The following is a 13,691-nucleotide window of genomic DNA, read 5'->3' on the forward strand; positions in this document are numbered from 1 at the left end:
CCTTAGACAATAAATCATAGCGCCAAATATTACATCGTGGATTGATTTACAGTCGTGGGTATGCGTTATTCCTTATATTTGTTGTTGCTATATGACGAATATTTGTTAGTTGATGGGATTGCATTGTACGTGACTTGCGGCTTATGTGTACATATATAGATTGGTTAGGTATACTTACTGAGTAGGCAGCTCATTCCTTTCCACGTACTTTTCAGGAGATAGGTCACACTGACTAGCCACATTGGACTTTGAGTCATGCCGTTAGTCTTATTAGGTGGGTCAGCCGTGACATCTGAAGCCAGGATTTTTAGCTGTTTAGGTGTTAAATATTCAAGCTTTTTGCCGGGTTTGCATTTAAAATTTTGTATTGTTGGTTGTTATGCTATATCCCTTTGAGGTTATGTATATGAGGACATCTGATGGGGTAAATATAAACTTTTGGAGATATCTATTATCTCTTGCGATATTTATATATTATATTGACAAAATAGAATTTATGTTACGGGTTGAAAAAAAATTACCTATAGAATGGGTTGTAACTAAAAAAATGATGAAATAGGTAATTAAATATAGGGAGTAGGGAGTGCTGTAGATAGCCTGTTGAAATTTGAATACAATGGAGATGGGGGGGGGGGGAGGGGAATTATTGTTTTTAGTGTTGGGAATATGAGCATATGGCCAAGGAATATCCCAAGCCATATAAGTGTCCTGGTCGGTGATGGAAGTGGTGATGGTGGTTGGGATAGAAGGAAGAAGGCAAGAAAGATGGGGGAAAGGAAGAAGGTAGGGGGCGACGGGCTGAAGGGAAAAGACTGAGGGGGGTAGGCAGAAGAAGACAGGTGCGGGAAGGGGCGGCGGGCTGGCCGAAAGAAAACGGGCAGGGAAGGCGGAAGGAAATGGGGACAAAATGGTAATTGTAGTCCTTATCGTTAAATAAACACATAAAGACCATTTTCTTGCATTTAGCAAGACATTAATTGACATATTGGAGCATGTGAAACACGAGATTCTAGCCGAGCCAGTCTACTTGCAATAGAGGGGAGCCACTTGATGATTGTGCTTATGAAACTCCAAAATATCTCTACAATTCAGTCCTACGCATTGATTTCTCATCTACCACACTGTGCACCTTTTCTTCAGTTTGTGCAGCTGCTGTCAATTTGTTGTTCACAGCTCCAGACTTCTTTCTTTGATCAATCAAAGTTTTATACCAGTCCGGATAACCATATATCTCAAAGCAGACTTCCTTTAGATGGCCTGTTTTACCACATTGTTTGCAGACTTTGGTTTCTTTTTGTCTGCCAATGTCTTCTTTTTCTGAAATTCTGATTTTTTATACACCTGCATTGCCATAATCTGGGATGTATTTGGATGTTCTTCTTTCTATTTTTCAACTTTGAGAATCATTGCATAAGCTCTACTAACACCAGGCATTGGATCCATCATGAGGATTTGATTCCTCTCATGTAGGCCTGGCAACGAGTCGAGCTCGAAGTACCCCGAAATAATATAAACGCATACCTAAACTTTTTGTTTAATGTCTAAAATAGCATGATCTGTACCTTATTTATTTGAGTCGTACTGACCCCGCCCCAAGTGACTCACCATGACTACACAATTAAAATTGTATTAACGATCCATGTATAACGATATAATTTGGCAATATTTGTAACTACAAGTCCTACATGACCCACATATAAGTTTAGCTACCCTAACTATTTCTTATGGGCCACTCCTTATCATTCCTATTTTATTAACTTAAGCATGAGAGGGTTATAATTGAAGCCTTCCTAATGTTGTTCTCATGCTCTATTTCACGGATTGTTGAAGCAAACTTTAAAGATATACCTAAGTATTTTGGACCTGATTCTCAAAACTAGTCGAATGAGTTAATTCAATCTTGATGTGAACCAGATCGATATATATATATACACATGTATGTTAGGTTCGATTTTACTATAATTACATCATTTTGGATAACATTCCTCTTTATTTTTTTTCCAATTGGGTATTGATCGATTACAATTAATTAAGTGAAGTTGAAAAATTATATGCGATACTGAGGATTGACCTTCTCTAATTTTTCTTTTCGAGGAAAACTTGGCATAATATTACAAAGAAAAATCAAAGTCGAAGTTCGTACATAGCCAAAGCCACTATGCGGAAAGCAAAGGAAATACCCACCTAAAACAAAGAAATAATTAAGTAATTGAACTGCCAAACAACTGAAAAAGATGATAAGCCTGGGAGACAATTGATGGAGCGTCTGCCCTACAACCTTCAAAACACGTTGCATTGTGATTGGCCCACATCAACCATAAAATGGTAAAAAAAAAAAAAAAGCAAACTCACCCTTGCGTAACTTGTCATACGCCCGTAGCATTTGAGCATCAACGTTGAGCTCGTTACAAATGGTCACGCGATTTGGAACTTGAGACAAGGCCCAAGTGAGCCTGGCAAAAAGAAGCATTATGCCAAATGTGAATAATGTCACCCTCTTGAAGATCGCACAAGACACATAAACTGTCAACACCATACCCTCGCGATGAAGATTCGAGATGGTTTGGAGAGCCTCCCGACAACACCTCCAAGCAAAAAGAATGACCTTTGGGGCCGCCCTAGTATTCTAAACAAAGCTCCATCAATTCTAGCCATTTGTCAAAAACAAGCCTCTAGCCGCGGAGCTGGATGGAGCCGACAACGACATAACCAACAAATAAACACTTTAGACTGAGAAGAGCTCCTCGGATTGTGTTGCCATCCTAAGTTATCATCCGAGCCAGCTTCACCCTCGTTTCGAGGGTCTATTCAGCATCTACTCCATTGAACATTGATCGGATGAACTCCTCCCTCCAAAGAGCTATCACGGGCCAAAAGTGAACTCACCATCAGCTTCGATGACATCAAACGCGAGGGACACACTAATCGAAATGAGGACGATTGAGGAATCCAAGGGTCCTGCGAAATACTTACTGACCATTCGTCCCCGATGAACCACCTTGTGCCCTCCATAAGCAAAGGCAGGGTCGGCATGATAGATCACCAAGTGTAGGACAACTGGCCCCTCCCTCCGGCTTCCAAAAACGAGACATTCAGAAAATATCTAGCCCTTAGCACTTGTTGCAGCAAGATGTGCATGCTACTAGCCACTTGCCATGCCTACTTGCGAAGAAGTGCCCGATCAAACTCTTTCAAATTTCAGAAAACGAGGCCACCCTCACTCTTCCTTTGGCGCAATGTTTCCCAAGAGAGCCAATGGGTTTTTCATGTACAGTCTTGGTGCTAGAAAAGTTTGCAGACATGCTCCCAAGCTCGCTGAGTAGGCATCCATAATTTTAGAATAGGTCATGGCGTACGAAGAGATAGCCTGGATCACCAACTTGATCAGAACCTCATGCCCTACCTGCGATAGTTTCTTCGTCATCCAACTCTGTAGCTTCTGCAGGACCCGATCTTTTAAGCTGTCAAATATCTCAAGCTTAGACTTGCCCCCCACAATAGGAAGACTCGAGGATTTCTCATGTTTAGCCACCATTGGGACCCCAAGGATGTTGGCGAGTTCCTCATGCAACGGTGTTGGGACATTCTTGCTGAATACTATTACCGGCTTTTGAGTATTGATAATTAGGCCCGAGCCTTCTTCAAACTGCCGTAGCAGGTCCTGAACGACAGCCATTTCCTCGCGCCTGGTGTGCGGAAGATAAGTGAGACGCCTTTAAAAAGGAGATGCAATATGCGGGACCGTGTCGACTAACCGAAAGGCCATGAACCCGCCCCAACTGCTCCTCCTGATGAATCATGCTACTAAAGGCCTCTGCACAAAACAAAAACAAATAAAGGGAAAGATGATCCTTTGATAGAGACCCTTTTCTAGCTTCAATGAGCCGAAGCATGCACCATTATACATACAAGAGTAGGAGACCGAAGTCACACAAAGCATGATCAATGACACCACTTTTGAATGAAAATCTAATATTAGGAGCACTTGTTCAAGGAAATTCCATTTTATGTAGTCGTGGGCTTTATTGATATCAAGCTTAATAGAGACATGGCTCGTTTTTCCTTAATACTTGTGGGCAAGATATTGGTTAAGTTTATGGGCTAAAAGGAGATTGTCAGCAGTTAAACGGCTAGGGGCAAAGGCTAATTGAGTGACCAAAATACTACTGTCAAGAAAGGGCTTGAGATGATTGACAATAGGCTTAAATACAATCTTATAACCGACCACAGACTAATAGGCCTAAAGTCGGTAATAGTCTCCGGGGTAGCACATTTTGGAATTAGGACAATTTTGGGGCGTTCAGATGGGTGTTTAGGACACCATCATTAAGTATTTGAAAGATAGACCGAGATGTATCCTTCCCTACAATATCGTAGAACTTTTGAAAAAAAACCAGAGACATATCGTCTGGTCCCGAATACTTAAGAGGATGCATTTGATTCAGAGCCTGCTTGATCTCGTTCGAGGAATAGGACGGTCGAGATCATTGTTCATGATCGCATTGACTGAGGGCACCACTCTTGCAAGACAATCGTTTATCACACTTGGGTGCAAGCATGTGAAGCCGAACATCCGGTAGAAATAGGCCTCAATTAACCCTTGGATGGCTGATGCTAGCATGCAACTATAACCACTTTTGTCCTACAAAACTTTGATGGACTTGCTTAGGAACCGCTCAATAGCCTGGGCATGAAAAAAGGCTATGTTCTTGTCACCCTCCTTCAGGCATAGTACCTTGCCTTGCTGCTTCGAAAGAGTTTCCTCCTTTTCTAATAGATCCTGTAGTTCGTACTGAAGCCTCTTAGACCATGTGTTTGAGGATTTGGTTAAAGGGTCCCCCTTGAGCTTACGAAGACCGGAGTTTGGGTCCTAGATTTTCCTCGTGATATTCACGAAGGACAACCTATTCTATTCTGACAACCTCTCACTGCATTTACTAACCTTACTGCAGAAAGCCGACTCTGGACTGTCACTCGAGTTGTTCCACAAGCTTTGCGCCACCACCTCGGACACTTCATCGAATTTGAGCCAAGGTGCTCTTAGTTATTGCACCATGTCAACCGATACCCTGTGAAACCTAGGTCACTCAGCCCACAGTCGTCCAAATAGCTGCAAAAAGCCTCCATCTAGCACTGCGCCCTAGCACGGGACCCCTGTTCCCTGATGGTCTAGGAGTTCATTGAAATCAGCCATACAGAGCCATGGTCGGACTGAGTGGGCTTGCCTGAACCAAGTACAATTGCCTTTTTCTTAAACCCAGGTTTTAATTCCTAGATGCCTGCTCCTTAGCCGAGAACTAGAATCGGATGTTAACCAAGCTACCTTCCCCCTGTCCTCTCTTGGCTAGAGACCTTGGCTAAGCCCTTCCGTCCCCTAAAGGTCTAGGAGGGTTGAAGGGACGAATTCATTGGATGCCTCCTTCTCGTTCATTTGCTACATTAGACGGAGATGAAAGAGTTCCATGGCGAGACGAACATGTGATTTGAGTGAGTTTTTGTTTATCAAATATATAAATTCCGGATTTCTATATGTATGAGATAACTCTACTTTCGCACTTCTGATCAACTGAAGCAGGCCACGCTATAGTGTCAGGCAAGTCAAACCAGATATTCCCCATTCATTTCTAAGCATAGGAAAGAAAGAAAAAGAATCGATCTTAACCAGCAGTATCAATCAATCGGCGCCACTTCACCTGCTGCCGCCTAGTCAAAAGAACTCAAGAAAAAAAGTAGGCATACGACGTACAAAAAGCTCACGCCCTTCTTTATCTCTAAAGATAGGGTGTCCTAACCATCCAACTGCTATTCCATCTCCGTTATCCATTGAGCCTGCCCTGAATAATCCTCTTTTTGCCGGATTATTGACGATATAATCGTGATTTGCCTCCTCAACTTGATCTGTATTCACCTGCAACTGGAAATCTGACGCCCCCACCATCTCAGCCACCACCTCACTTGACCAAATGTGAACTAACTAAAATATCATTATATTAATTTTTAATATTTTTGCTTTGATTTCATACACATTTAAAATAATTTATTCTACAATATGTGCAGGTATAATCCAATGTACTACAATTTTATTGCTCTGAGAACTCCAAGAAATTGGTTTCTTGGACTACAATAACATTAATTTCGGTCGTGAATACTTATGAATTATCTACCAACATAATTATAAATTATCTACCATTACAATTGTATTATGACGGAGTAAATCAAATTCATAAAAAGGATTCTGAAAAATAATTTTAAAAGACTATATTAAAAAAATTGAAATTCAATAATATTTAACAGAAAGCTTAAAAATTTCTTGGTCATCTCATAACTTAGATCATTTTACATTTTTGCCCTTTAATTTTTTAGAGTAGCATTTTGGTGCTGCACCATTTTATTTCTCGTGATTTTAGTCCCTTTTTTTTCTTTTTGCCACTTAACACCATTCACGCTGAAAAAATACATGTACATCTCAAACGATCTTTTAAACTTGGGACTATTATTCTTATTGGCTTATTTTTTTTCAATATTTTTGTCTTTTAACTTTTTAGAATAGCATTTTAATCCTACATTTTTTAAATTTTTTTTATTTCAATCCATTTTTCACTGGGTTCACCCTTCTCGCCGATGAAGGTGAACTGCAGAAAAAAGGACAGAGATCACAAAAATAAAAATGATGCAAAACTAAAATACTAACTTAGAAAGTTAAACGATGAAAACATCCAATCCCCAAAGTTATGAGATCAAAGCATTTAACCCTTTAACATAATATAACTTAAAAATAGAGTTAAAGTATTTCAAATTCTTGACATTTAAAAAGATCCAAATAAACTCTAAGGGTTTATTATTAGGGATTTGAAATTTCATAAATTTCAAATCCGTCAATCCGATCTAGCCTAACTTGTAATTCATAAAAGGAAAAGAAAAAACCGGAAATATTTACAAACCAGTTGCATGTATGTTGTAGATTTTGCCTTCTAACATTTGGTGAAGGGTGTAAGCATATTGCAAATAATGCACGACTGACAAAGTTAGAATCTAGACAATATTTTCCAACGCCTGCTATATAATCCATAACCAGGTTTAATTAATACTAAACTTTTTCGATTGAAACAATGATTTATTACCTGTCAAGTATGACCTAATCGACAATCATTAAACTAATCTCAACACTTTTGTACTAGCAAGCATAGAGGGCAAAACCTATGCCCACTATAAAGGCATTGCAGTACATTTCACTTACGTCAAAGACAAGCACAAAGACTGGAGCAACCGATGAAGCAAACAAGAATGTAATTGTCCATTCCCGGACAAAAAAACATGTAAAAACGGACTGCACAATGCAGAAGAAGGTTTGTATCAACTTAGAAAGTACCTCCCAAAACCAGCTTTTCTTCTAGTCTTTTTTGTCAATCACCCTTTCTTTAAAACTCTAAGCCATCCAGTGTTTCTTGGGAGACCAGAAAATCCAAGTTTCCCCATATCTCTCTTGATCTGTTCTGCGAAGATGAATAGCACGGATAGTCGTGGGCTGGACATGGTGATCGACATAGGGAAACCGGTGAACATGACTGGTGGATTGGAGTTTTCTGGGCTAACCTACACGGTGATCAAGAAGATGAAGGATATAAATGGGGCGTGGGTGAATCAAGAAGTCGACTTGTTGCACGACATAAGTGGATATGCGCCTAAAGGATGCGTTACGGCTGTTATGGGGCCTAGTGGTGCTGGAAAGTCGACGTTCTTGGATGGCTTGGCGGGAAGAATCGCTAGCGGAAGTCTCGTAGGGAGGGTGGTGTTGGATGGGGCTGATGTTAGCCCGAGCTTGATTAAGAGGACTTCAGCATATATAATGCAGGATGACAGGCTGTTCCCTATGCTTACTGTTTATGAGACTCTCATGTTTGCTGCTGATTTTCGGTTGGGACCGATCCCCAGGGCTGAGAAGAGGCAGCGTGTCGAGAGCCTGATCGAGCAGCTTGGTTTATCGGTAATTGGCTGCCATTGAAATATGAATCTGAAGCACAGAATTATCTCATAAAGTCAATCTGACACATTTGGTTTCTGACGCTGATTGTTATAATCTTAATTGCTGTCTTGTGTTGAACAGTCATCAAGGAACACTTACATAGGCGACGAAGGGACCAGAGGTGTGTCGGGAGGAGAGCGTCGCAGGGTTTCAATTGGAGTTGACATCATACATGGCCCGTCCCTCCTGTTCCTGGATGAGCCTACTTCAGGTTTAGACTCCACCAGTGCTCACAGCGTGATCGAGAAGGTCCACAACATAGCACGCTCTGGCAGCACTGTGATTCTCACAATTCACCAGCCCTCATCTCGCATTCTGCTGTTGCTAGACCACCTCATTGTCCTGGCTAGGGGGCAGCTCATGTACCAAGGCCCTCCTAGAGATGTGACTTTCCATCTGGACCGAATGGGCCGTAAAGTCCCAAAATCCGGAAACGCCATTGAATACTTCATAGATGTGGTGCAAGAGTATGATCAGTCAGAGCTTGGAGTTGAAGTGCTGGCTGAGTTTGCTCTTACCGGCGTGAAGCCACCGGAGCTGGCATCCCACAAGGAGATGCCAGCGTCCAGCGTGAACTCCTTGCCTCCTGCTGCATTGCCGCCTAGACGGAAAAGTCGCCGGCAGGCATCAGAAGGGCATGATGACAGGTCAAGTAAACGGCTCCCGTTGCAAGCATTAAAAGATGGGGATTTTGATCACAGTGTGAGAAGCACATGGAACACGTCGAGGTCTTGGACTGCTACCCAGTCGATCACCTATACACCAACAAGGAAGAATGCTGATCAGAGAGTCCTAGCCAGGAGAAGGTAAACAGAATTTTCTTGATTTATATGCTCAATTCATACAAAATTTGCTACTCTTCACAGCCAGATTTGTTGAGTAGAACGTTATTAGGTATGCCTGATCATTATATTTCGCATAGTTAGTTCAAGATTTATCTCAATTACAATGTTGTTGGAATCGAATTTTATCCTCTTAATCATGCATCAACTGCTAAACATTATCTGCTGCTGTTGCTTTTTCTCAAAGAACGCGGTCAACATAAGTGTAAACTTGTTCTATAAAATCATATCCACATCTAAGTATGTCTAAATTCTTACTGGTGAAAACACATCTTCAATCTCTATGTGCAGCCAATCCCCGGCCGGATATTACACCTACTCGAGCGAGATTCTACAAGGCACACCAACGCCTCACAGCAGCGACTACACTGTCAATGAAAATGACTACATGACCCATAGCAGTCTCCACCCAGGCACAGCGGCAACCTACCAACACCTCGGCCCCAAGTTCACCAATTCCTTCATCTCAGAGACATGGATACTAATGCGCCGCAACTTCATCATCATCAGGCGGACTCCCGAACTCTTCCTGTCCCGATTGCTCGTGCTCACCGTCATGGGCATCATGATGGCCACCTTGTTCTGGCACCCGAAAGACAACGTGCAGGGCATCACCAACCGCCTCAGCTTCTTCATCTTCACTGTCTGTCTCTTTTTCTTCTCCTCTAATGACGCTGTCCCTGCTTTCATTCAAGAGCGCTTCATCTTCATTCGTGAAACGTCGCACAATGCTTATAGGGCCTCATCCTACACCATTGCAGGACTGATCACATATCTCCCCTTCCTTGCACTACAAGCCGCTGTTTATGCAATAATCGTCTGGTTTCCTTTAAAGCTCAAAGGCCCATTCGAGTACTTCTTGCTAGTACTCTACATGTCACTACTCTCCACCAACTCTTTTGTGGTCTTTGTTAGCTCAGTGGTGCCCAACTATATTCTTGGCTACGCGGCTGTGATTGCCTTCACCGCACTTTTCTTCCTCTTCTGCGGCTATTTCTTGGATAGCCATGCTATTCCAGGATATTGGAAGTGGATGCACTACCTCTCCACTATGACTTATCCATATGAAGGGCTGCTAATGAACGAATATCAAACAACCAAACCTTTTGGTAACATAAGTGGGAATAAGATCCTGGAATCACTTGGCATTGATATTGAGAAGAATCTAAAGTGGCAGAAGGTGTATATAATGTTGGGATGGGCCGTTGTGTATAGAGTTCTTTTCTATATTGTCCTGCGATTCTTTTCAAAGAACCAAAGGTCGTAGAGATTCCACAGGAAGGGGATACCTAGTGTGGTTGATGTTTATCTTACAAGAATAATTTTATCTCGTACAGTAGTTCAAACATTCAGGCCCAAGTCATTTTTTGTTCAATCAGCTGATAACTGGAGAAATACCAAGATTCTTATAGATGAAGTTGTCTAAACCTCAACCAAATACTGCACGCCAAACACGCAAGTAGAGAACTTATAGCAGTTGGTAAGGGAAAGTGAAATCAGGCGATGGAATATTAATTTGATAGGTCAGCCATTTTGGCGAACTTTTGAAATGATGATCCTACATTATCAAATTCTCAACTCAGAAAATTCTTGTTGTCGAAAGGCTAATAATGTTATATTATAAAGCTTAAGTTGAGATAATGCAGATATGCAGAATTTCTTGAACAAGTAAATTCCCATCCATGGCTACATTTTTTTCTGTGTACTCAAAGAATCATACATCAAAAGGAAAAGGAAAAGGAAAATTCAATCACATCATATAGATAAGTAGATTCTTTTCTATAAAAAATTACACCTTGCTACTTCTTCCTTTCCGAAGTTTTTGGTTGCTGCTAATTTGAATTTTGCTTTGGCAAAAGTTCTTCAAGAATCAAAATTAGTCATAACAACACGATGATGATTTACCTTTTGTAAAACACGAAGCGACCTTACAAAAATAAAGGGGCAAAATGCAATTATCAGGAAGTTCACACATCAGTTTAAAATCACACGTCTTATCAATAAGGCTTTATTCCGGCATTCTGTTTGGTGTTTCTAGCACCATATTGAATTTCTTTAGCACTAGGTCTATGTCCAGGTTTTTATGATTCATACACTCTGTTATGATATCAGCGATGCGTGCTGCAGGTTGAAGACGATGCTGAGTGGATGCCACCATACCACGTGGTGTTAAAGTGGACTTCCAGTACTTAAGTTTAAAGTTGTGGCGCTTCTATGTATTTTGTGTTTCTATTAGTTAAAACACGCTTTCTTCGTTATTCAGTTTAAGAGTTAGTAACAGTTTTGTTAGTTTCAACTTCTTCTTCTTCCTGTATATAGCTTATTGTACATCTTTGTTCTTGAATGATGGAATACAAGTATCCGAAGAATGTTCTTCTTCCTTGAGCCTTGAGATGTTTATGGATTTCTTCTTTGCACACTTGAAAGTTTTACATGGTGGCAGAGCCTTCATATGAAGGTCTCTGCATAGGGTAACACACTACTAGATCTGCAATCGATCTGATATAATGGAGGAATCAACAAGAGATGGCAGACGTTCCACGCCAGGAGTAATGGAAGCGGGAGAAGCAACGAGACAACCAATTCCTGGAGGCATTGCAGTTACATGGACCAGATCATCCTGGAATGATCCTTGTAAGCACTGTACCAACGAATAACAACTACCTCACTTGGAGCTACACAGTGAAACGAGCATTACGAGCAAAATTGAAGCTAGGTTTCGTATATGGCACGACTGTAAAACCATGTGTAACTGATCCCCTTTTTTTAGCAATGCAACATGGTCACTACTTAGATCCTCAATTGCATTTCAAAAGAACTTGTTGGGAGCTTCATGTACGCAACATATGCGAGGAATCTCTGGATGGATTTAGAAGAACGATATGGAGAATGTAATGGACCCCTACTTTATTAACTCCAACGAGAGATAGCGTCATTAACTTAAGAAAACAGAGCAGTAGTTGAGTATTTTTCCAGGCTGCGAATGATTTGGGATGAATTAGATGTATTAATGCCTACTCCTCAGTGCACATGTGGGTGCACTTGTGGAGCTTTCAAGACTGCTATAGATCAGGCAGTTTTCAGAAGACTGACCCAGTTCCTCATGGGGCTAAACGAAACTTTTGATCACCTGCGTGATCAACTTTTGGTGATGGACCAAATACATACAATCAGTAAGGCATATTCCATAATTTTCAGAAGTAGAGAAGCAACGAGAAGTCGGTATGGATGGGGCAGAGACATAGAAACTATTGCTATGCAAATCAGAGTAGGGGGAAGAAGACTTTGTGCCCAGACAATGGCACAGAATTTACTCGAGAAAGAAGGAAACAATTGCTTTGAAAGAAGAAAGACTTTGTGCCCAGACAATGCCCATAACTGACAAGCAAGGTCTTCAGTGCAATAATTGCAATCGTGCTGGGCATACATAGGACACATGCTTCAAACTCCATGGAACACCAGATTGGTATAAGGATCTAATTGGAAAGAGGAAGAAGGAAACAGGGTACTCGAGAGCTTATAACTTGCAAATTGAGGAACAAAGCTATCAGCAACATAAGGGGAACAACCAGGAGGCTTTGTTGCAGGGATTGATACGTTTGATGAAAGGTGAATGTCATCAAACACAGATAGCAAAAGACCCCCTGCAAGCCAACTTCGCACAACTTGAAAATTTTGCTGGTAAGAGTTGTGCATCTTCTGGCCTTCATAATTGGTTTTTAGATTCTTGGATAATTGACACAAGAGCAACTAACCATATGTGCGCTAACAAAAATGCACTCCAATCCATCATATCCTCAACTCAACCAACTCTTGTGTACACTCCTAGATGGTACAATGCAGCCATTAACTCATAAAGGAAATGTCATTCTACACTCTCATCTTACACTCACAGATGTCTTATATGTGCTTCATTTCCAATACAACTTCTTGTCGGCGTCTAAACTTTTTGCTCACCTTCATCCGTCGAAGTGAAATTTTATTCCTCTCACTGTCTCTTACAGGACCTGGAGACTAGCAAGAAAATAGCTCCACAAAGTTGTAGATGATAGACAAGTCCTCTTGCAGTCCAGATATCATAGCATCTATAAACTCTGTTCAGCATACTCCATGTAGTAATTCTAGTTCCTGTGATAACACTTTGTGGTATAGGCGGCTGGGACACCCATGCTTAACTACTTTGAAACATATACCTGTTACATCTTCAATCAATGTGCTGGATACATGTAAATTTGCCCTCTTGCAAAACAAAGTAGATTGCCTTTCTCATGTTGTGAAATTCATACCAAACACACTTTGAAATGCTACATGTTGATCTTTAGGGGCTTTACAAAACTTCAACACTTGATGGCTGCAACTATTTCCTCACAATTCTGATTATTTTAGTAAGGCCACATGGACCTTCCTTCTTCGTTATAAAACACAAATTTGTCATACTTTAGATTTGTTATTTAAAATGGTACACATACAGTTTGATTGTAAATAAAAATTGTTCAACACAGACAATGGCACAAAATTTACAAACCTTGCCTGTCAAACTTTGTTCCATTCCATTTGGATAGTACACCAGAGATCTTGCCCTTACACACCACAACAAAACAGTGTGCTAAAGAGAAAACACAAACATATGCTAGATGTGGCTAGAGCCCTATCCTTTCAAGCTCACCCCCTTCAAAATTCTGGGGGGAAGCTATACTTGCTGCTACATTTTTTATAAACAGGCTTCCTACTTGACTTCTGTAGTGGAAATTCCCCTATGAGATACTTTTCCACAAAGCTCCATCCTACTCTAATCTAAAAGTATTTGTTTGCCTCTGTTTTGCATC

At 40.9% G+C, this 13,691-nt stretch overlaps 2 protein-coding genes across 2 annotated transcripts; one reads left to right on the top strand and one right to left on the bottom strand.

The window, feature by feature from the left end:
• Positions 1 to 3,217: 3,217 nt before the first annotated feature.
• LOC148788572 (uncharacterized) lies at positions 3,218 to 3,676 on the bottom strand. The gene has a single exon (XM_088878878.1). The coding sequence runs from the start codon at positions 3,674 to 3,676 to the stop codon at positions 3,218 to 3,220; it is 459 nt and encodes a 152-aa protein (XP_088735004.1).
• Positions 3,677 to 7,186: 3,510 nt separating this feature from the next.
• On the top strand, positions 7,187 to 10,234 carry LOC105157036 (ABC transporter G family member STR2). The gene is made up of 3 exons (XM_011073333.3): positions 7,187 to 7,984; positions 8,105 to 8,829; positions 9,157 to 10,234. The coding sequence occupies exons 1-3, from the start codon at positions 7,502 to 7,504 to the stop codon at positions 10,130 to 10,132; spliced, it is 2,184 nt and encodes a 727-aa protein (XP_011071635.1). The 5' UTR covers positions 7,187 to 7,501; the 3' UTR covers positions 10,133 to 10,234.
• Positions 10,235 to 13,691: the final 3,457 nt, after the last annotated feature.

Source organism: Sesamum indicum, linkage group LG3, assembly GCF_026168435.1.
Source record: "Sesamum indicum cultivar Baizhima isolate 11 linkage group LG3, ASM2616843v1, whole genome shotgun sequence".
In the NCBI taxonomy this organism is placed as follows: Eukaryota; Viridiplantae; Streptophyta; class Magnoliopsida; order Lamiales; family Pedaliaceae; genus Sesamum; species Sesamum indicum.